This window comes from Daucus carota, chromosome 8 (assembly GCF_001625215.2).
Source record: "Daucus carota subsp. sativus chromosome 8, DH1 v3.0, whole genome shotgun sequence".
Classification (NCBI taxonomy): domain Eukaryota; kingdom Viridiplantae; phylum Streptophyta; class Magnoliopsida; order Apiales; family Apiaceae; genus Daucus; species Daucus carota.
The window spans coordinates 23,455,864-23,481,303 of NC_030388.2; the positions used below are offsets into that span (position 1 = coordinate 23,455,864).

The following is a 25,440-nucleotide window of genomic DNA, read 5'->3' on the forward strand; positions in this document are numbered from 1 at the left end:
GTGTGGATTTTATATCAAAGAGAGGAGGGTGACCTAAATTGGACGGCCAGGATTTACTGACTTGGATGGCTAGGATGATTTTGATGGGTGGGCTTTGCAGGTTGTATTGACCAACGTAATTATCTTGGGGCATAAAAGATAATGGGCTTACAGAGTTACAGGGACTTGGTGATCTCTCTCTTTTTCTTTTTTCCTGAGAAAGCTGTTTGTTACTAGAAATTTTTCGGATTTTTGTTTTTAAATTTTCTATTTTCTTTATAGAGTTCATTTTATATGAAAAGATTTGAAAATCTAGAGAACATGTTTCATAGGTATACAGTTTTCTAATAAAGAAAGACAAAAACATGTTTCAAAAAGTCCAACCTTTTAATAAGGAAAAACAAAATATTTCAAACAATTAACTTTTGTTGGAAATTAAGACTCATTGGTATTGATTAAAAATTATAATAAATATATGTATCTGATCTATATATAATTTATTTTTGGGTACATGTTCACCTCACATATATAATTTATTTATTTTTATTTGTAACTTTATATGATTAATGTGTTGAATTTAAGTTTGCAAATACTCGATGGTTAATAAATACAGTTCCAAAATTTATTATTATATTAATTAATATTATTAAAATCATAGTTAACTGTTACACAACACTGATGCTACTACATGGTTCCACATGTATTTACTCGTTTAAATTGAGTTTTAATATTATATCATATCTCAAATCTTCACGGTTTAAAGAAACTTTTTGAGTATATCATCTTATTTAGTATCTCATTATCATGTGTGAATTTTTGAACCACTATATTAAAATTTTCTTTTTTTTTATACAAGAAATAAGTCTTATAATTTTATGATTTATCTAATTCTTGACTTGAGATAAGAGTTTGAAATTTGCATCCTTTAGTCTATGTGTTCTCAATTGAAACTTTTCGTCTTTTTATTTTAAGATTAGGATTTAGAAACATCTCTTATTCAATTTCAAGAGAGTTCTTTTGATAACATCTCTTAATCTTTGAGTTTTTCATGTTCGAACCACATGGATAAGAATCTTTGATCGAAGTCATAAAATCGATGATTTATCTCAAGTAACAAATCAATTAATCATCTTTGCACATATAGAGTAGATTTAAACGAGAGATGTTAAATAGATGCTTACTGATTAACACACGTGAAGGACCACTTACATATTGCTTCTTAGTGTATGCTTCAGTAGATGTAAATGTCTCATCCGTAACAATTAAGCATAGGTTGTCAATCTCTTCACTGGCTTCAAAGGCTTCTTGATCTTCACTTAGATCCTAACCATTTCCATCTACGAGAAAACATCCTTCGGATAGTTTGGGACATTCTCTCTTGTAGGGACCCGGTTGTTTGCACTCAAAACAAATATCTTGTGTCTTCTCTTGAATAGGTTCTTTTGACTTGGGAGGAGTATAGTTGACTTGTTATTGATGTTGTTTTTATTTGCATTGTTGTAGGATTTTGAATTTCTTTGTCTTCGTTGTAGCCCGAAGTAGGAAAACTACTCTTGTAATTGGGATTGTAATTTTGAGAGTAATCCGGCCTTCCTTTAAATTGAATATTTTTTGTTGATTGTTTGATTTAAGAAAGTCTTTTCCATATCTTTACACTTTGCTTTGGAGCACAGGACAAAGTTGTCTTGTTAATAAAGCAATTTCACATTAATTAAGATTTTTGAGTTCTTCATTCAACTCTTCATCATTGTCATCATCATCGAGTAATATGACCTTGAGCGCCATATTCTTCATTTTGTGTTCCACTTTTGGAATAACGATAACCGAAATATTATCTTCCCCGTAAGCACGAAGATGTCTGAATAGGTTATCGATATGATAATCATTAAGATTGTACATCTATCTGATTGTTGTAAGTTTGACTTTCCATATCGAAGGTATGGATTTAAGAACTCATAAATTCTTCAGTATAGTTCTTTCAAAGTTGAGCTAGTTCATCGACAATACGAGTGAATCATGTTTTCATGTGATGATATTTTCTCCTTATTGGAGTTTAAAGTTCTCGGATTTCATGATTAGAGTATCTATTCGAGAATCTTTAATATCGGTGGTACCTTCATAGGTGTCCGTAAGTTTGTTCCACATTTCTCGTGAGGACTTACAATTATTTACTCGTTTGTATTTTTTTTCTGCAAATGCACTTGTGAAAACCATTTCAACTTTGGTAGAGATGTTCATTGTATCTTCCTCTTCATGAGTATATTCACACACTTTCTTCTCGTAAATGTTATCATCAATTATCTTGGTAGGAATGATATATGCCATCCTCTAAGCTATCCAAACTTTGACGTCTTGAGATCTTGCATAGATGCAAAACCTCATTCTCTATGTCGAGAGCTGAATAGACCTCGCCGCAACCTATGACATTTAGCTAAGCCATTTAGGATCACTTCTTGTTGTGCCTGTAGATTTGTAAATCACTTAAACAAACACGTTAAAAATCACTGTCTGATACCAATTGTTAGGTCCCGAGAAAGAAGTAAATTAAGTTAAAAGGGGGGTTTGAATAGCTTAATCATCAATTTTAAAATTATAATTGCCTTTAAAAAAAAATTCCAAATTTTAAATATTTTCCAAATTTTAAATATTTTTACCGAGTTGTTAAGCAGTTATATGTGTGGAAGAGTAAGACAAGACAAGTAAATACTACACTTTCGGTTTTATCCTGGTTCGCGATGGCGCAACCTCTAGTAAATTCGGTCGCCCCCTTGGTCTAGTCCTCGAGCACCTCTCCGGACTCGAGATTTTTCACTATAAAAAATATGTACTCTTTATAACTGGAGGAAAAATGTTTACAATCTAACCTTACAAATTTTTATCTTGGTCCATAACTACCCGTTACTACCTCATAATAAATATAAAATTGCTACATGAATTATCTTAGAACGTAACTCCTCGTTACTTCTTCAAAGTCGGGGTGGAATCTTGGTGTAGTCTTTGTACTCCTAAGTTTTTGAAGGTCTTGGATCTTAGCTATTAGATCTTGGATCTTTTCTTTTTTTTTTTCACGATGTGATGACGACTGACTCCTCGTTAGCTCGTCCAAAGCTTGGGTCTTACAACAAGAATCACCTCACTTCACTTCACCTTATTGCAAAAGTTAGAACACAATATCTTAAAAAAAACAGATAGTTGTAGAGAATATGATTTTTGAACTAGTACGTAATGATAATAATATTCAAGTTATAAATATTTAAGTCAAGTGATAAGTGCATATTTTTAATATTTTAAATGCCTAATTATTGCTTGTTCTCACTTATTTATTTGTTTATTTGTCTTTTTTTAGGAAAATTGCAAAAGCTTGAAGAAATAAAAGATTAAAGCAAAAAGGAGGAAAAGATGGGAAGAAAAGGATCAAAAGGGAATATTCTAAAGGAAGCATCTAGATGGGACACCTACACCCCCTCTCAACCCTAATTTCCCCCTATAAATACACACCTTCTCATCATGTTTCAACCAACCTAGTAACCTAGCCACCTACAAACCTAGGATTTTCTTCTTTTAGTAGCCTCCTTTCTCTAGTCTAGATCTAGTTTTAATTTGTATGCTCTCTCCTCCTTTTGTAAACACATTTTAATATTTTAATGCAAGATTTCATATTTGTTCTTACATTCTTGTTCTTTATGTTTCCTTTGGCTATGAAATCTTCCTCTAACTACAAAGTTCAAAATTGTTTGTAGATTGGAAGGAGCCTTTAATCTAATTAATTAAGCTCTTGTCTTAGATTTAGTTTGTTTGGATTGGAATTAAGTTCTCGCACATAAATAATGTTGTGTTGGGGGCTTAGTTTCTCCTTTGATTAGTTTTAATTAATAAAAACTATCACCTGTCTCTTGCTTTAAAAAACCCAGTTACTACTTTATGATTGTTTAATGTTTTTAAACACTTAACAAAATACCCCCTCCCCTGTTTTCATTTCGTTATTCACTAAACGATACTGCCCTGTTTTTGTTCCACTGAGTCGCTAGTTTCCTCCGCTGAGTTACAAAACCCATTTCCGCGTTAGAGTTTTATTTCATGTCTCTTTTGTCGATTTCATTTACTGAGTTGCTGCGATTTTAGTCCTGATTTTGCTTGGGTTTTCCGAGTCGACTGAGTCTATGAGTCTTGCTTCGTTTTTTAATTGTCGAGTTTGTTTTGTTTCTTAAGTCGAGCCTGCGTTTTTCCGTTGCTGCGTTTTTGGTTCTTCTTGCTGTGTTTTTGTCGATTGTTAGAGTCAGTGTTTGCCGAGTCTTAATCGAGTCCACCGAGTCGCATATATTGCTCTTTTCTTTGTTTTCTTCTCCGAGTTAGAGTCCTGATTTGCTAGTCTTTAGTTTTGTTTTGGTTTAACCAAGTCCTGGGTTCCCGAGTGGTTTTATACTCCTGTAGTTTTGTATTTTCGAATGCTTTGAGTGGCTGAGTCGTCGTCGAGTTTGGCTGCGGTTTTGCTGGTTTTCAACCGGGATTTCAGTCCCTGATTTCACCGAGTCTGAGTTTTGGTTTATAGTGTTTGCTGCGTATTTGCTTTAAGCTGGGTTATAGTTTGTTGATTTGGGTTTTTACTGATTCGTTTTATTTTGAGTTTCGAGCAAGCACCCGAGTCATGGCTGAGTTTTCGTCTGAGTAGCCGAGTCAGTACACTGAGACTCGTCTGCTCTGCTTTCATCGAGTCGTAGTTTTCAGTTTTGTGCACGGAATCTTTCACCCGAGTCAGTTGAGTCATCTGCCGAGTTCAATCCTGCTTGCTGTTGTATGTTGTTGATTTGTTTTGCTGCGTACTGAGTCGTTTTTGCTGAGTTTAGTTAAGCGAGTAGTAGACTCCTGGGTTTGTGGTTTGTGAGTATTCAGTTGGTGGCTTTCATGTTAAACTTACCTAGTGCAGCATCTGTTCTTTTTAATTTCTTCTATTCACTGTTTTCGTTCATTACAGTCAAGTTTTAGACGTTGGTTTTGGACAATTTCAAGTATTCTACTTTTAAATATTCTACGACAATGTTTTCTAAATCTTTTTCATTGATAAATAGTTAAATTAGATTAATCAAAAAGATCATATTAATTTAGATAATGATTAACTAGACTTATTAATTTGGAAATCTTAAACTCTTTCTCAAAATTTGTTCTAATTCGCCTAGATTATTAATTTAAAGTTGCGAGAATATAATTTAATCCCTGTGGAACGAATCATAAATACTAAAACGAAGATCGTGCGCTTGCGATTTTAAAATCATATTTTCTAGCACATCAAGTTTTTGGCGCCGCTGCCGGGGATTAAAATTTATTTTTCGCTCCTTTATTTTTAATCTTTCGGATTAGCTTGTTTTCTCACTATTTTTTGTTCTTTATTTCGAGGAGGAATAGTCTTGATTCATGGAGTAAAGTGAACAAATTTTGCTCGGATTTGGAAGCTTGCTTTGGTATCTCGTATCTCTCCACTTTTTTCGTCTTTATTTAGAAAATCACAAACAAATTTGAAAATTGAAAAACACAAACAAATTAAAAATTTAAAATCCAAAAATAGTAGTTAGAATTAAATATGTGTTGCATCATGCATTTTTACACTTAGGGCACATCATTTAGATTTTAATTTTTGTTTTTAAATTTTCGTACCTTAAATTGTGGTGATCGCTGGAGGACCCTAAGGTGCGTTAATTTCTTCCTTTCTTTAGAGTAAATCACGTAGTGTAGAAGCATCCATATTTGTTTATAGCTTTTATTATCTCGTTGTGTGGTGCATCATTTTAAATAAATCCTAAGGGCAAAACCCACTCACAAGATAAGGGAAGGGATTTCATCACTCTTTCCTTGGCCCACAACGACTTAATTCTTCATTTTGCATTCCCTAGCCTTTTAATAAAATTGAATTAGACGTTAGCCCCTAGGATTTCGCGCTCAACTAGGAAGGTACCTAAAAGACGAGATAATCTTTTATTATTCCGACTCTTCGGTGTCTAGGACAAGCGAAAGCTTACCTGGCCGATTAAGGTTTGGTGTCTAAGCGCGGAGATTGGCCTCTTGGCAATGCCTGCTCCAAACTGGCCAGACCGGTCCGAATAATTTTGGATTGATCGAGTTTTTGGTGGTCCTTAACGTTAGGAGCAAGGTCTAGTTCACTTTTATTAGGGAACCCTAGAATTAAGTTTTTCTTTCACTTTTACACCCTTTCTTTTGTTTGTTTTATTTCTTCGCACTTATTTGCTACGTGTTTACTATCTAGTTTATGCGAACTACTTGGGTTAGGAGCGAATCGTCTAGATTAGTTAGACCGATCATCGAAATTCCTTCTTCGTCCTCTTCAGACTCCGAACCCATAGAAGCTAGCGAACCGATAGTAAACATGGCATTGTCTCTTAAAGACCGCTGTTACCCGTCCCGTTCCGCTCAACCATCATGCATCACCCTTCCTCCCGTTAATGGGAATAATTTCGAGATTAAGGCACATCACATTAGTATGTTGCCTAAGTTTTTAGGGAGTGAAGGTGAGGATCCCTATCTTTTTATCCAAGAATTTGAGGAGGTTTGCGGTTTGCAAAAACTCCAACAATTGAGCGAAGATTCCATTCGGCTTAGACTTATCAACTTTGCTTTAAAAGAAAATGCTAAAAAATGGTTGTATAGTCTTCCCGTCAATTCTATTTCCACTTGGGAGGGCTTTGTGGTAATGTTTCTTAAAAAGTATTTTCCAAACCACAAAACGACTCGAATTACAAATGAAATAAATCAATTCCATCAAAGGGAAAATGAGTCTTTTTGGAAATTCTTTGATCGTTTCAAAAATCTTTTATCACAATGCCCCCACCATGGAATAGAGAAATGGAGACTTTGTAAGATTGTGTACGAGGCCTTAGATAGTCAAACAACCGCTTTGTTAGAATCTATGTGCCAAGGCAAATTCATGGAGAAAGATGAGGATCAAGGGTGGGAGTTTTTCGAGGACTTAGCCGAGAAAACAATGTTATGGGAGTCTACTAGGGAACCAAAAAAATCGATCGAGGCATCTAGCTCTAGGGGTTTGCACTCGATAGGAAACAATGTGGCAACCGATGCCAAATTAGCAACCCTTACTAAGAGACTCGAGGCTTTAGAGTCTCATAGTGGCCCCTCATCTTTGCCTATGTTCCCGAACTATAATGCTTCCCATCCCGAGATCCAACAATCTCATGATTTTGAGCAAGTGAACGCGATGTTTCAACCTAAGTCTAGAAATGATCCTTTTGCACCTACTTACAACCCCGGGTGGAAGAATCACCCGAATTTTTCGTGGAACCAAGGTCAAAACTTTCAAACTCCACAACCTAATTTTCCTAGGCCCAATCCCAATTCTTTTCCGAATTATCAAAACCCGAGTCAAGCTCCGTTGAATCCTCCCGGGTTTAATGATTCGGATAAGAGACTCAATTCCTTAGAAAAGAGCATAGAGGCCTTAGTGAAATCGCAAACTAACTTGACCCAATCCCAACAAACTTTCATGCAAACTTTAACCCAAGATAGGCAACTTTTGCATTCTAATGTGCAAGCCGTCTCTAAGTTAGAGTCCCAATTGAGTCAATTAGCGAGCACGTTGTGTGAACGAGAAAAGAACAAATTCCCTAGCCAACCGGAGCCGAACCCAAAATTTCCACTTAATCAAAGACCCCCGGATAATGTGCATTCGGTCATTTCTCTTAGGTCGGGTAAACAAGTTGATACCCAAGTTGGTGAGAACCTCGGTAAGAAAGGGGATTCGACTTCTAACCCAAGTCCACCCCGCACTACCATTAATCATGACAAACCCGAGAGTTCAAAAGCCCGTGAGGAGTCGAGTGACCCAAACCCGGAACCCGAGTTGCAAGGTGAAGTAGTCTATAAACCGAGAGTCCCTTACCCACAAAGACTTATTTCACCTAAGCAATCGGCTCAAATGGAGAAGATTTTGGAAGTGTTTAAGCAAGTCAAGGTCAACATACCCCTTTTAGATGCAATTCAACAAATTCCTTCATATGCTAAGTGTCTTAAGGAGTTATGTACCCATAAGAGAACTAACCATGTCCCTAAGAAAGCTTTCCTTACGTCTCACATAAGTTCGATTCTTTCAAACCAAATTCCCGTGAAATACAAGGACCCCGGTTGTCCTACAATTTCATGTGTCATAGGAGAAACTTTTGTGGATAAGGCGTTACTTGATTTAGGGGCTAGTGTTAATCTCCTTCCATATTCTGTATACCAAGCCTTAGGTTTAGGGGAGCTCCGACAAACCAATGTCACACTTCAATTAGCCGATCGATCCATAAAAATTCCTAAGGGAATGATCGAGGATGTGCTAATTAAAGTAGGTGATTTCGTGTTTCCGGTAGATTTCGTCGTCCTAGAGACCGAGCCGGTGAGGAACCCGAAGAATCAAATTCCCATCATCCTAGGACGACCCTTTTTAGCTACATCCAACGCGTTGATTAATTGTAGGAATGGCCTAATGAAGTTAACATTTGGCAACATGACAATCGACCTCAACATCTTTCATGTAGGGAAACAATCTGATGATTTCTATGATCAACCTATGGACGTTAATCTAATTGATGAAATAGTTGATCAAGATCTCATGAATCCCAAAGATGCCCTTGAATTTTGCTTAAAACATTTTGGAGAGGATTGGGATGTTTCCAACTACACGCATGAGGTCAACCAAATGTTAGAATCCACCATTCCTACAACAAGTCAAGAGCGTGATGTTGAACCCGAGCATTTGCCTTTACCTAAGAAAACCGTTGAGTCACAACCGCCGGAAGTAGAACTCAAACCTCTTCCCGACACTCTTAAGTATGCATTTCTAGGCCCTAACGAGTCCTACCCCGTCATCATTGCCTCTAATTTGACTACGTCACAAGAGGAAGAACTTTTAGGAATCCTTAGAAAGCATAAGGGAGCGATAAGATGGAGCATCTCGGACATTAAAGGAATTAGCCCGGCGATTGTTCAACATAGGATTCATTTGGTAGAAGATGCAAAGCCCGTGAGAGAACCTCAAAGGAGGTTGAATCCTCCCATGATGGAGGTAGTTAAGAAAGAGATTCTTAAGTGCTTAGACAATGGGATCATTTATCCCATTTCCGATAGTAAGTGGGTGAGTCCCGTCCATGTAGTGCCTAAAAAGTCGGGCATTACTTTAGTGACCAATGAGAACAATGAGCAAGTTCCAACCCGTGTCCAATCCGGTTGGAGAATGTGCATAGACTTTAGGAAGCTCAATGCCGTCACTAGGAAAGATCATTTTCCTTTGCCCTTTATCGATCAAATGCTAGAGAGGTTAGCGGGTCATGCATTTTATTGCTTCTTAGATGGTTACTCGGGATATTTTCAAATCCCGATTGCTCCCGAAGACCAGGAAAAGACCACCTTTACTTGCCCTTTTGGAACCTTCGCGTATAGACGTCTAGCTTTCGGCCTAACCACGGGCCCGTCCACGTTCCAAAGGTGCATGACTAGCATCTTCTCAGAAATGATAGGTGACTTTCTAGAAGTCTTCATAGATGATTTTTCCATCTTTGGACCATCTTTTCACCAATGCCTTAACAATCTAGATCGAGTGTTGAAAAGATGTGAGGAAACGGATCTAGTGTTAAATTGGGAGAAATGTCATTTCATGGTTAAGGAGGGAATCGTTCTAGGGCATAAAATTTCTGAAAAAGGGATCGAAGTAGACAAGGCTAAGGTTGACCTAATAGCTAATCTCCCACCCCCCAAGTCCGTTAAGGAAATTCGTTCTTTCCTTGGACATGCGGGATTTTATCGTAGATTCATCCAAGATTTTAGCAAAAAGGCCCGACCTTTAACCAACCTTTTAGCTAAGGATGTCAAATTCGAGTTCACAAGCGAGTGTATTAATTCCTTCGAAGACCTCAAGAGAGAATTGACCTCGGCCCCGATCATGAAGTCTCCCGATTGGAGCCAACCTTTTGAGCTTATGTGTGACGCATCCGATTATGCGATAGGAGCGGTTTTAGGACAACGAATAGATAAGAGGCCTCATGTCATTTACTACGCTAGTAAGACCTTAAATGATGCCCAACTCAATTACTCTACCACCGAGAAGGAACTTCTAGCCGTAGTCTTTGCCCTAGAAAAATTTCGCTCTTATCTTATCGGGTCCAAAATCATTGTTTACACCGACCATGCCGCTCTTAAGTACCTTTTCTCTAAAAAAGACTCAAAAGCCCGCTTGATTAGATGGGTATTGTTGCTCCAAGAGTTTGACTTAGAGATTAGGGATAAGAAAGGTTGTGAGAATGTTGTTGCCGATCATCTTTCTCGATTAGTGGTTGAATCCACTAACGACTTGCCCTTAAGCGAGTCATTTCCCGATGAACACCTTCTCTCGATTTCCACTCTCCCTTGGTTCGCCGACATAGTCAATTACTTAGCAACCGGTGACATTCCCTCGACATGGTCCAAAAATGATAAAGCCAAGTTCTTTTCTCAAGTGAAACATTTCTTTTGGGACGACCCGTATCTCTTTAAGCATTGTCCCGACCAAATCATTAGGAGGTGTGTCCCAAATAGTGAGTTTCATAGCATCCTCTCATTTTGTCACGATCAAGCATGTGGAGGTCATTTTAGTGCGAAAAAGACCGCCGCTAAAATCCTCCAATGCGGTTTTTATTGGCCTACTTTGTTTAAGGATGCCGCCGAGTATTGTTCCGCATGTAGTAGGTGTCAACATCTAGGAAGAATCACTAGGAGGAACATGATGCCTATGAGCCCAATCCTTGTTATAGAGCTCTTTGATGTGTGGGGCATAGATTTCATGGGCCCATTTCCTAGTTCGTTTGGCCACCTTTACATCCTTCTCGCGGTTGATTACGTTTCTAAGTGGGTAGAAGCCATCCCGACCCGGTCCAATGACAACAAAGTTGTCCTTCGATTCCTTAAAGAGAATATCTTTTCTCGATTTGGTACACCTAGGGCTATCATTAGTGACCAAGGGACGCATTTCAAGAACCGTCAATTCGAGTCACTTCTTAAGAAGTACTCCATCACTCATAGGTTGGCTACCCCTTATCATCCTCAAACTAGTGGCCAAGTAGAGGTCTCAAACCGGCAAATTAAGCAAATCTTAGAAAAGACGGTCAACTCGAATAGGAAGGATTGGTCCACCAAGTTGATAGATGCCTTATGGGCCTATCGGACCGCCTTTAAGACCGTCTTAGGAATGTCTCCCTATAGACTCGTGTATGGTAAAGCTTGCCATTTGCCGGTTGAGCTAGAGCATAGGGCCATGTGGGCCATTAGAGAATTGAACTTCGACTTACCCACCGCCGGTAGTCATCGGAAGTTGCAATTGACCGAGTTGGACGAACTTAGGAATGATGCCTACGAAAATGCTAAAATTTACAAAGAGAGAACCAAGGCCTTTCATGATAAAACCATTTTGAGAAAATCCTTTTCTCCCGGCCAAAAAGTTCTTCTCTACAACTCTAGGCTTCATTTGTTTCCCGGAAAGTTGCGTTCTAGATGGGATGGTCCTTACATTGTTCAAGTTGTGTTTCCTCACGGTGCTGTTGAAATTCAGGATCCTAAAAATGGTAATGTTTTCAAAGTTAATGGTCAACGTCTTAAACCATTTTTAGAACTGCCTGTTGATTCGGAGGAAGAGGTCATCCACCTCATCGACCCTTGATCATGTAAGTTGCTTCAGTAATTAATAAAAATCCCCTTCATCTCCTATTCAGGTATTTTTCCTCTTTACTCTCTCATTTCAATTCTTTCTTTTGCATACATTGAGGACAATGCATGATTTAGGTATGGGGAGGGCTTTAGTGTATTTCTAAAAAATGAAAAACCCTAAAAAATGAAAAAATTAGAAAATCCAAAAATAGAGATACTTTTAGGTAAGTTGTCTTTCCCTCACTCGAACTTTAGGAGTAGTTGGTGTTTAGCATGTTTTCGAAAAGTATATATATGTAGTGTCTTTTAGATAATTTGAACATAGTTGAGTAAGGTTGCCTTTTGAAGCTTGTATCGACCGATTTGTACTATTAAATTCCAAGATGGCACACACTTTCGCACGAGACCTTTGATGGAGAGATTGTCTAGTGATATTATTCGATACCTGAGAGAGAACCCACATGTTGAAACAATGTCGAATCGAACCTTTGCGAAAAAAAAAAAAAAAGAGAAAAAGAAAGAAAAATAGAAAAAAAAAAGAAAAAAAAAGAAAAAAAAAAGAGAGAGAAAAAGGAATAACTACTTCAATACCCATTGTTCTTTATAGATAAAATCTTTAGATAAATGGGCAAAAGTAGATTGGCTAGTCTCGTTTTGTGGCCTTTGTTACTCGAGTAATTAAGTCCGTAGGGGGATTTCAAAACCTAGTGCCCTAAGACCATTTGGTTTGGGAGTCACTGACCCAAAGCTCGCTACATGGGTAACATTGTTTGCCTAAGAAAACGGACAAAATAAAGTCAAAAAAAAGAAAAAAAAAAGAGAAAAAAAAAAAGAAAAGAAAAGAAAAGAAGAATAAGAGTTTGTGAAGTTTGGCTAGATATTTGTTTCGATAGAGATTGGGTCAGTTCAAAATTGGTTGAAAAAGAGAAAATGTTCTTAGACAATTAGGATCCATCAAAGGCCTTAAATTACTTACACTCCTTGGATTTCTAGTAAATCTTTGTGTCGATGCAAGTGAATTAGAAACAACTGTATCTTGATTATTAGTAGATGAGTCTTTAAGTCGTATTTTCCTTAAAAACGCTTTTTGTTAACACCAACGAAATTAGAGTAGAGTCGAGTAGACGCTTGCTAGAATGTCTCAAAGATTTTATGGGTATATCTTCTGTAAACCCTTAGGAGACAAAACTCCTCTTGTAGAGATCGTCTACGAGTTTAACGGGTTGGTGAACCTAAAATCACCCGTCACGCCTACGAAAAGGAGCCTAGGAATCGCATCTAGTTTTCTTAGTTTATTTTCTTTGCTTTTGATTTTACTCGAGGACGAGCAAAATTTAGGTATGGGGAAGTTTGATAAGTGCATATTTTTAATATTTTAAATGCCTAATTATTGCTTGTTCTCACTTATTTATTTGTTTATTTGTCTTTTTTTAGGAAAATTGCAAAAGCTTGAAGAAATAAAAGATTAAAGCAAAAAGGAGGAAAAGATGGGAAGAAAAGGATCAAAAGGGAATATTCTAAAGGAAGCATCTAGATGGGACACCTACACCCCCTCTCAACCCTAATTTCCCCCTATAAATACACACCTTCTCATCATGTTTCAACCAACCTAGTAACCTAGCCACCTACAAACCTAGGATTTTCTTCTTTTAGTAGCCTCCTTTCTCTAGTCTAGATCTAGTTTTAATTTGTATGCTCTCTCCTCCTTTTGTAAACACATTTTAATATTTTAATGCAAGATTTCATATTTGTTCTTACATTCTTGTTCTTTATGTTTCCTTTGGCTATGAAATCTTCCTCTAACTACAAAGTTCAAAATTGTTTGTAGATTGGAAGGAGCCTTTAATCTAATTAATTAAGCTCTTGTCTTAGATTTAGTTTGTTTGGATTGGAATTAAGTTCTCGCACATAAATAATGTTGTGTTGGGGGCTTAGTTTCTCCTTTGATTAGTTTTAATTAATAAAAACTATCACCTGTCTCTTGCTTTAAAAAACCCAGTTACTACTTTATGATTGTTTAATGTTTTTAAACACTTAACAAAATACCCCCTCCCCTGTTTTCATTTCGTTATTCACTAAACGATACTGCCCTGTTTTTGTTCCACTGAGTCGCTAGTTTCCTCCGCTGAGTTACAAAACCCATTTCCGCGTTAGAGTTTTATTTCATGTCTCTTTTGTCGATTTCATTTACTGAGTTGCTGCGATTTTAGTCCTGATTTTGCTTGGGTTTTCCGAGTCGACTGAGTCTATGAGTCTTGCTTCGTTTTTTAATTGTCGAGTTTGTTTTGTTTCTTAAGTCGAGCCTGCGTTTTTCCGTTGCTGCGTTTTTGGTTCTTCTTGCTGTGTTTTTGTCGATTGTTAGAGTCAGTGTTTGCCGAGTCTTAATCGAGTCCACCGAGTCGCATATATTGCTCTTTTCTTTGTTTTCTTCTCCGAGTTAGAGTCCTGATTTGCTAGTCTTTAGTTTTGTTTTGGTTTAACCAAGTCCTGGGTTCCCGAGTGGTTTTATACTCCTGTAGTTTTGTATTTTCGAATGCTTTGAGTGGCTGAGTCGTCGTCGAGTTTGGCTGCGGTTTTGCTGGTTTTCAACCGGGATTTCAGTCCCTGATTTCACCGAGTCTGAGTTTTGGTTTATAGTGTTTGCTGCGTATTTGCTTTAAGCTGGGTTATAGTTTGTTGATTTGGGTTTTTACTGATTCGTTTTATTTTGAGTTTCGAGCAAGCACCCGAGTCATGGCTGAGTTTTCGTCTGAGTAGCCGAGTCAGTACACTGAGACTCGTCTGCTCTGCTTTCATCGAGTCGTAGTTTTCAGTTTTGTGCACGGAATCTTTCACCCGAGTCAGTTGAGTCATCTGCCGAGTTCAATCCTGCTTGCTGTTGTATGTTGTTGATTTGTTTTGCTGCGTACTGAGTCGTTTTTGCTGAGTTTAGTTAAGCGAGTAGTAGACTCCTGGGTTTGTGGTTTGTGAGTATTCAGTTGGTGGCTTTCATGTTAAACTTACCTAGTGCAGCATCTGTTCTTTTTAATTTCTTCTATTCACTGTTTTCGTTCATTACAGTCAAGTTTTAGACGTTGGTTTTGGACAATTTCAAGTATTCTACTTTTAAATATTCTACGACAATGTTTTCTAAATCTTTTTCATTGATAAATAGTTAAATTAGATTAATCAAAAAGATCATATTAATTTAGATAATGATTAACTAGACTTATTAATTTGGAAATCTTAAACTCTTTCTCAAAATTTGTTCTAATTCGCCTAGATTATTAATTTAAAGTTGCGAGAATATAATTTAATCCCTGTGGAACGAATCATAAATACTAAAACGAAGATCGTGCGCTTGCGATTTTAAAATCATATTTTCTAGCACATCATCAAGTTATGTATATTTTCTTTGGATCTAATTTTTTTGATCAAGTATGCGTTTAATTACTCCAAGAATGATTAAGTTGGGAGTAATTAAAGAAGTCTTTTTTTGTATGCTCAAGTTCTTAGGACTTCATGATTTTTTTTTCTTTTTGAATCATATGTATGATCAAAAGCATACTTGATTTACAAAACTCCTTTTAGAAAATAATATGAGATCTCGGAGATTGTAAAATATCAATTTTTTTTCTAATTTCGTACACAAACTTTGGTATGACCATGTAAAATTAAACTGGAGAAAATGTATGAATGACCAACCACTTTTAGTTGTGACTTTTGAAGTTTAGGATATAAGAAAGCTTCCTTGAATTATGTTCAAAATATTCGATATCTTTCCTGAGATAATAAAATCAAGTTAGTTTGGATCGAATGAGCTTTTTTAGCTTCTTCAAAGTCTAGCCAAGATAATAACAATAATAAAACTGTTGTTAAACTTTTCTTTTGTAGCTATTCTTTTTCTCCTACACAACACGAAGGTGATAAATGGGAGAATTATGATGCTTTTATAACAAATTCGACTCTTTTTCAAATATATCTTTTGTAGAAAATCAGTGCTCGTTAATGCGTTATACCCAATGACTAGTAAAAAAAGCCTTTAACAAACAGTTCGGCTCGGGAAATTCCTAAAATCCTTTGTCATAGCACGCTATTTTCAGTCAACCTGCGGAAGGCAACTGATTATGACGTAAATAAAGCTCGTTTTGCTACCAATCATAATCCATGATCTAATATTTTTGTTTGAAATGTGCCTTATAATTAAGATGCAAAAAACATCTTGTTGGTAACCTAAAAAATAATGAACTTGAAATGAAAACATGGAGTGAAAATTAATTTTTATTGGATACAAAACAAGCAAATATAAGGACATAAGTCTCATGTAGACAATAATATAACATAGTAACCAAAAGTCAAAAAGTCTAGATGTTTAATTCTGATATTTTTCCATAAATTAGTCCAAAGAAAAAAAATCCCAAATGCGTAAGATATTTATGATAAAAAGTAATTATCAATATTATGATATTTTTATTTAGATTTAATTTTAAAAAGTACAATAAATCTAATATACTAGTTATCCTCATTATTTTTAACGTTATTGTGATTTGGTATTCTAAAGTGGAGAATATACTTTATTTTACAGATATGATTGTAAAACTATCAACTGTAGACATATATGCGTTAGCGATTTTACAACTTATATACAAGTGCACGTATTGTTATAAACGATATCAAAAATTTGTTTCATTCATTTTCTCTAAAAGAAACATATTTCCGTTGATATTTGATGTCTTTTGTGTTCAAGTCATGTAATTGTAATGCAAGTAGATTTAGAACATTGCAACTAATGGTTAAAATAATAAAAATATTTGATATTTTGGTAATGTGAAAACAAAATTAGTTGAGAAGATACAGTAAATGTATAACATTTACCATTAGTAGCCCACCTAATTTCATTCATGCAAACTATAATTAAATGCGAATGAATTTCTACTTCCTAAACTATAACATAAAATCATCAGTTTGGTAGTAGATACTCAACAAATTATAATTATTTTGGCAGTATATACTCAAATTCAGTCTTGACGATGATAATCTTGCATAATTGTTTTAATTTTCGTATATTCCCCTTTTAAAAAGATATTATCTTCTTCTAAATTCGACTTGTAATAACATGAATTATTGTTATTGAATCTTTAGTTATTTTTATTCACTATTTAATCTGTTATATATTCCCACATTCCAGCCTCATTTGTTCTTCATTCTGTTTTAAATCTCAGAAATACATTTCTCGAATAACAACATTTGTATTCAACAGATCTGTCACGTTATCGGTATGTCTTCAAATCTTCAACTAATTTCTTGTTTAACACTACATGTTTCTTCTTTTCTTGAATGTGATTATAGTCTTGTTATCTTGTTTGTTAATTAGTTCACTATTTGATAACAAAATGTACATTTACCCTCTCTTCATATAGAGTAGATTGAAATCCAACTAGATATTCGTGCAATAATTTTTTCGAGTTTTGGCGATGGTCTTAGTCTCGAGCGTTGGACATTTGAAAAAATTTTGAACTGTATTAAATACTCCCTCCGTCCCTCCCATTTCTTATCAAATGGGTTGGGCACGGAGGTTAAGAAATATATATAAAGTAGTGGAAAAGAGGAAGAAAAGTGGGTGAAGTGGTGGGACCCATTGATTTTTAATGTATAAAAAGAAGATAGTAGAGTAAAAGTAGTGTGAAAAGGAAAGAAAAATGGAGAAATGGTGGGACCCATTAACTATTTTTGGTAAGTTTTGAAATGTAAAGAATTGGATGGGACACCCCAAAAAGGAAAGTGTAAAGAAATGGGAGGGACGAAGGGAGTAACAAATTATGGCCTAAATGTGTCTGAATAAGTAAAGAAAATCATATTTGGTACTTATTTAGAAGCACTTCGGATAGGGATGGGCATTTACCCCATCCCGCTCGACCCCGAGCCGATCCCCATCCCGTTCGGGTCGAGGATTCAGGGAATTTTTCAGGGTCGAGGCAGGGAATGAGGAGAGTTTTGCAAAAAATTCGGGGATCGGGGCGGGGTCGGGGATTCGTGTCTCCCCGCCCCGATCCCCGACCCCGATTGTATATATATGAAAATAATAATATATTTATATATACTACACTAAATAAATTATTAAAAATAAATATCTCTTATAATACTATTAAATTAAAATAATAAATTTTTTTTTATTGATCAATTATTATTATATTGTAATATGAATATATTTATAATTTTAAAATTGTCGTTTATTTATGATATAAATCAATTTTAATATTAAAAATATGAGATAATATCATTTTTATTAGTATATTATAAATTAGTATTTTGTTTTTTTATTAAAAAATATATTATATATTATAATTTTATATTAAGAAATAAATTACCCGAAACCCCGCGGGGATCCCCGTTCCCCGTTCGGGGCGGAGATCGGGGATAAAAAGAATTCTCATTCAGGATTCGGGGCGGGGTCGGGGATAGGTATCAAATTCGGAGATCGGGATGGGAATAGCACTCCCCGACCCCGAAATATCCCCCGCGCCCCATCCCTAACTTAGGAGGAGTACAATTATTTCTGAGGCTAATTCGTTTTTGCCAACATTTTTGAAATGTCCTATATGTGTTTGAATTGGTATTTTTATATATTTCCATCCACACGGGCTTCGGAGCATATTTCTATTTCTTAAAAAAAATTCTAGCACACAAATAAAACCTTAGATGCATACTTGTTTCATGTGTTGGTTAATGGCACGTCTAAAGGATATATGTTTTGACATGTCTTATTTTTAATTATTTTTATATTATACAACTTTTTTAACAATTATATTGAGTATAATATATTTGAATTGTATATACGTGGATAGTATAGATGATTTTTAAATGTAATTTAATTAGTCTCCAGGTAAGTTTAAATATTAATAACAAAAAAATATTCTATTAAAAATTTAAATTTGGAACTATGGATATAAATAGAAGTAAAAATCTCATTTATTCGAAGTATTCTAAAATCTAAAATTTTCGAGGAACTGAAAGCTATAAATTTTTTTTCTCTTATCATGCTCTCAAATTGTTTTGTTGAACAAAAAAGTAGAACAAAAAGATTTCTCACAATTACTATGCCGGTGTTTGGCACGGGCTTATAAGCCCGGCTTCTGAAATTACAAGTTAGAAGCACTTATTTGTATCGTTTGTGTAAGAAGTTAAGAAGTACTTATAAAAAGTTACAAATGCTAGCATTTAGTATGTGTCAATGGACAAGAAAAACTTTTAATTATTTAATTTATTTAGGAGTACATGTTTTACTTCAAAGTTTAAATATGTGAAATGGTACTGGTTAGGACAAAGGTTAGATAATCGTGCACTCCAGATTCCGGGAGAAAAACACTGGGACCCAAAGATCCTCAACTAAAGTTTATAACATAAATCAAGAAATAAAAAAAACTTTTACAAAAAAAGTATTAAAAAACTTCTTTCAAATTTTAAAATTCCTAAAATTAGCTCTGACCCTTTTAATATAAAGCCGGGCTAACAGTGTAAAAACTTCTATGAGCAATAAAAAATATCCTATCATATATATTGTTTAATTTTGATTTAATTTAATATGTAATTTTATTGAGTTTTATAATAAAAAATTATGAAAAATGTGAGTAATCAAACAGAGTTTTAAGTGACAGACTGTAAAGTTGCAGTGCAATGACACATTGTTAGCAAGTTTTGTAATATTACATTAAAATGGTCTGGCTTAATTCATCCCAGTTTACCTTCAGATTTAGAAACTAACCCAAATAAGGTTTATAGGAGTGCTTGACAAGACTTAAAGTTAACTCAAAGACTTATTACAGCCGTTGGATGAAGATCAATATACATGTACTTGTGTATGCTCAACTGTTCTATATAAATATTTATATAAATTTGTTATATTAGGCATGCAAATGGCTCCTCCTGAGTTCTGTCTCTCTGTCTCTCTCGAGCTCTACTGCCAAAGTGTTTATTTATGTTCTCACCCCATTTATAGTAACTTCAGTTCCTTGCATTTTAGAGAGAGAAAAGGTTGCAGAGGGAGAGAAAAATGGCATCCAGGGGAAGAGGAAGACCAAGAAAGGTTTGGGGTTTTGATATTCTACATGGGTTTTTGGTTTTCTTGATTTTTTTGATTTCTTGAATATTTTTTTTAATTTTTTTAATTTTTTTTTAGCCTAGGGAGTCCAGGATGGATGCAGCAGTGGACAAAATGGTGACGTTTGGGTTTGAGGAGAAAGATATCAAGGAGACTGTGAAGGAGCTGTTAACGGTTTGATGCTTACTTCTTGTTTTTTTAAAGATTTTTGTTGATTTATTGTGTAAGAATGTGTACCCGTTTGTGTATTTGAGTGTTTTGTAGTGAAAAACATTAGTATGTATGTGCTTTTTTATTTGGGGAATGTTTGATAATGTCATTGTTTTGTTGAGATTCTTTCTTGGTTTATTGTGAAATTTGATCCCTTGTGTGAGAGTATTTTGCAGTGTAAAACAGTGGTGTGTATGCGATTTTATGTTTGTTTTGCACTTGCCCTTGTGATCAGGAGGGCTTTGATTTTGGAAAATTTTAGATATCAAAAGGGGCTGATGTTGTACTTTTTGGTGGGAATTATTACTGATTTTAGGTCTATGGTGGTGGACCTGAAGCTTGGCCTGTTATTGAAGATGGCTGTTATAGTATGCTTCTTGAAATTCTTTTAAGCAAGAATTTAGAGAAAGATGAAGGCGGGCCAAGTCAGACCCGAAATGAAGAGGGAACAAATGGACTTGAAGAGACAATGGTAATATATACTGTCCTTAAAAAATGTGTGAAGTATACATTTTTGATTTTGCCAATAATTTATATATATACCGATGATTAAGGGGATAATATAATCTTTATTATCTTAGGGGATCAGTCTTCATTAGTTTATGTCTGAGGTGTTAGATTGTTGGGATAATGGATGTCTAGAGGATAAGTTCATCAATTATCAGTAACCAAGACATGCCAACAGTAATTTTACGGAGTTGAAATATTGTGTTTATGACCATTAGCAATATGGTGTATGTTTGTGTGAAGTTTGTGGAATACACTGTTAATCAGCCCATTGTTAGCAATTTGTTCTTTATAGTGCCAAAGTTCTGTTATACGTTGTTGTGCTAGGTGATTCTGCCAATACTCCATACTCTAGCTTTAACTGTGTCCTCTTCTATGTATTTCTACTAGAAATGTAATGCCTAAGTGATGACTGGATATTGGGTTTTGCATGTGTACTAGTATAACCAATCACTTATTTATATTTGTGATAGCTTATTGTTTTAACATTTATCTTGTCATCAAAAGATAGCCATGTAAGCTAGAATTTATGAGAACAGAGTACAATATCTCCCTTTCCATTCCTAGCGTTCTTTATACAGCCATGCAGTTAATATAGTCCTCGCCCTGCGTCTTCACATATAATGTTGTACATGATGTAATCTGATCTTTTTCCTACTTATTACTCTGGTTCAACTGTACGAACTACTGAGGATTTAGATGATATATATAGGCCTGCTACTATAGAAAAAGTAAAGCACAAATTATGTGCTAAGTGGATCTACTGTAAACTGTTTATGCTTGATTTTAAGCTTGAAGTAAAATTGAAACTAGAGAAGTCTAAGATCAAGTTGTACATGGTATGAACAAGTGTACACCGCCTTATATCCTGATGATTATGTCGTGACAGCACAAAACAACAACAAACACAGCCAATTTGAGTGTTGAATTTTGATTTAACTATATATATTGGATCGAGATGAAGATGGAGACAATGCAGCCAAGAAACCAGCTATAGGTTCCTTTATAAGTCAACAGTCCAATACTGCCTACTGAAGTTTTACAAACTCTAGCTTTTGTTAATCCCAGAAAAGATTTTGTTGCACAGGGCAATGAATTGTTTAGGAAATGATTTATTGCAAATTCAATTGTATAGAATCCAATACTAATTTTAATATTTACCTTTGACTTGAGTTGAGTACACTGACTGATTGTCATTATCATTCCTATAACTCTGTTTGACACTCTTCGTCATGAAATATTTGAACCTTGATCTTTTGCTAAGCATCAGACCTGGGCATTGGTTTGGATTTTTAGAGGTCTTCAGGTTAGTACATCAATTCTCAGCAACCAAGAAACCAGCAATAAAATTTAGTATGGTATGTGTTCATGTGTAGTCTTTGGGATGTATTAATTACTCCCTCCGTCCCCTTTTACACGTCCATTTTCAAAATAAGTTGTCCCTATTTACATGTCCATTTACAATTTTAAAACAAATTTAATGATAGTTTTTCAGATCTATCCTCATAATTTGTAGTATTTCCAAGTCTTGACTTATTAAAAATTTGGTTGAATTCAAGTTTTCAAGACATTAATTAGGGGTATTCCATCATTTTCAAGGCATTAGTTAGAGGTATTCAAGAAAAAAGTTAACATAATCAATTCTTCCTTGGTATGTGTGTTTTTTCCAAAATGGACATGTAAAAGGGGACGGAGGAAGTATTGTTTATCAACCCGGTAATAGCCTTTTCTTTCTAGTGCCATGGTTCTGTTTAGCATCTGTTATTATGAAATATTTTGATCTTGATCTTTTGTTTAGTATTTGACCAACTCCTTTTACTTATCACTCGTTTTCATTGCTATGCTAGATGATTGTCTGTCCATATTCCATACTTTAGCTTAAACTTGCATCGTCCTCTATGTAGTACTATTAGGAATGTCGTGTCTGGGTGATGCCTAGGAGGGTCGTAGTTTTTCATGCCTACAAGTTTAATAATGACATTGTATAATTATTTCTTTTGTTAGCACTTGTGTTATTATTGACATGATATTCTAATCCACCCTTTTCCATGTATGATAGACTAGGAGTCTGGGGATAAAGCCCCTTTAACGTCTATTGCTGTTCATTACTCTGGTTAACCAACTAAATATTTACTGAGGAGTTACACGTTCTAAACTGTTAATGCTTGTTGAACCTTTGAGTGTAGATGGTAGGGAGAAGTCTGATGTCCCACGAGCCTATGCATGGTATTAACAAGTCCACATCAATTAATATATTAACTTCGTAATGCAGCTAATCTAAGTGTTAATTTGATCTCATCTATAGATTTGCTTGTATGATTTTAATGTGTACTTGTCAAAGTTGCTTCATCAACATTCACCCACAGTCTGGTATTTGCTCGTGTCCTTTTTCATACAACTTTGACAAGTACAACTTTAGCTTATTGGAGTCCTCCAACTTCAGCTTTCGTTCATTTCAGATTAGTTTTTTTTTCCTTTTGTATAATTAGCGTTTGACAAATCCTTAGAAATTATGTACTTACGTGTATTTTTACTAGTTTCTTGAATATAATAGTTTACTTGTTTGTTTATTGAGATTGCCTTATCGCTTATTGTTTATGTTGACTCAACTATGAGTTTATTGATTTTCCTTTATGTTTTCAGTATGGATGGTGGAGAGTGGTCCGAGATTACTAAGATAAAGTTGTTATACAATGACTTATATATTTATATTTTCCGGCAACATCACAAAACAACCGAAGAACACAGTCAGTTTAGGTGTTTAGTTGATTCAACTATGAGTTGATCACTACTTTATTATGTAGTGCACACTTGAAAGTTACCACATAAAGTCCACAGCCCTCCAACTTTGCCTTCACTCTCGTATTTCACATTAAATTCAACGTATGCATCATATAGGAGTTATGACCACAGCTTATGTAAATCCCGGGTTATATTTTCAGTCAAACAGAAAGTAAATTTGTAACATATAATTTAATACAAATCTCACTGTATACTGCACTGGGTTCTTACCAAGTTAAATTATTAATTGTTACTTAACTAGAATTAAGATGAGGACCTATTTCAAAGCATTGTCTGCTTCAAAAGGCCGTGAAAAGATTGCCAACTTGTGATATGGACTGAGATAGTTCTCAGTTACAGTGAAGTGTTCTGCAGTGGACCTCATACATTGTAAGCATCAGTCGGTGTTGTGTCATTGATTTTCATGTCATCTTCATTAATTTTATCAGTCTGTGTTGCGTCATTGATTTTCATGTCATCTTCATTAATTTTATGTCATCTGCAAAATTCTCCCTGTTAGCATGTTCATTATGTGCCTTTAAGCTACTACTACCGGGTGGATCTCAGTGATAAAATTTAAGGGGAGCACGTTTTTTAAATGGCAAAAAGCATTATTTGTCATTTCTTATAATGATATCAGATATACATAACATCACAAGTAGAGTATCTAATATAATTAGCTGTCTTCTGTTTTGAACCTTTGCCTCTGTTTTAATTTCTTACAAAATCCAAGCGGCACTTTTTTCTTCAAGGGGATGGCAGCTCATCGTTGTTAGCTGATTGCTTCTCCCTGGAAACACTTATATTTTTAGTTTGTATGATATATGATGAACTATAGCTACTACTGTATCGCCTGAATATATAAAATTTTGTCTCTAATCATGAAGACATATATGTCTTAGGTTATGATTTTTACACTTATTGCTGTGACAAATTTATTACGATAAATTAAATTGGCAAGTATCAACCTTTGTGCATATGATTGCTTTTTGTAGGCCGCTGGACTGGGGAATACTACACCATTAGGTGATACGGATCCTGCAAATGATGACGCGGAACAGTATATGGATACTACACCCGTAGGTAGTACTGAGCCTCGACATGATGCTGAACCGCCTTTTTCCGACATCACTGATAATGCATCGGGAACTGAGAACACAGGTACACAATAAGATTCTCATTATCATCTCAATTATAAAAAATAGGTAAAGTTTATGTCTCACCTATTTGTAGGATACAGAGTTATTGACTTTATGGTAAAACAATTTGAGTACATAAATGACAGTATAGCTATACATATGTCTTGTGGTTTGAATACCAAAATACTTAAGTTGCAGAATGTAGCGAGATATTGGTTTTTACATATCAAATAATTAGAATGATGTTCTTGGTGCAGGTATGGAAGAGTTTCGTGGAGGGGTTAACCTCGAAAATACTGAGACCAACCTACCCCCAGCCATCCTCACTCCACAACCACCTGTCAACACTATTCCAAAGAAACCACGCAGGCCTTGTTACGGGTGGATCAGTGAAGACGAAGAGGAAAATGATGGCATTGTGCATCTCCCTGCCAGAGTACCAGGGAAAACTGTACGAAAATCTAGATGGGATGTTGGACCAAATGATATATAAACCTCAGCTACATCCATTCAGGAATTTTTTTATGGTTTTTGTTTTCTATCATGTCTTGGAAGTTGTTTCTACATTTTTAGTGAGAAAACCCATGAATGGCTAGTTCTTATGATTAATGTAGAAGTATAACTTGGAGCAAAGTTCTCAAATAACCGCATTTCATATGGTAAACTTTCAGCATCATTTTGAAGATTTTCTTAATGTGTTTCTTCCTATTTTTTCAAGAGAAGTTTTCTTTTCAAATTCAGTGGCAAGTTTGATTTTATATCAGGATGGCTTTGTGGTATAAACCAGGGTATTGGTTATATCTGCGGCCTTAGTTCTATCATTCTGTTAAATGCATAAAATTGTTCATAGCTAAATGCTTACATGAATCCAGGTTCCATGAATCCCGACTTCTAGCTGCTACCTTGAAGTGGAAAAAAAAAACCGATCAACTAGCTCTGTCGGCCTTCAAAGCAAAGATTTTTCATGATCCTCGACGATCTTTTAGCTCATGGAATAGATTTTAACATTTCAGGAGATTGCCAAGGTCAGCAAGTTGAAACGAGTTCTTCTTTCTAACAAGAAACTTTCAG

The 25,440-nt window shown here is 35.3% G+C and overlaps 1 protein-coding gene across 1 annotated transcript; it reads left to right on the plus strand.

Moving 5' to 3' along the window:
* Positions 1-19,558: 19,558 nt before the first annotated feature.
* Positions 19,559-25,059, plus strand: LOC108199028 (uncharacterized). The gene is made up of 5 exons (XM_017366790.2): positions 19,559-19,717; positions 19,811-19,906; positions 20,259-20,414; positions 24,226-24,391; positions 24,627-25,059. The coding sequence occupies exons 1-5, from the start codon at positions 19,685-19,687 to the stop codon at positions 24,860-24,862; spliced, it is 687 nt and encodes a 228-aa protein (XP_017222279.1). The 5' UTR covers positions 19,559-19,684; the 3' UTR covers positions 24,863-25,059.
* The last annotated feature ends 381 nt before the right edge of the window (positions 25,060-25,440 follow it).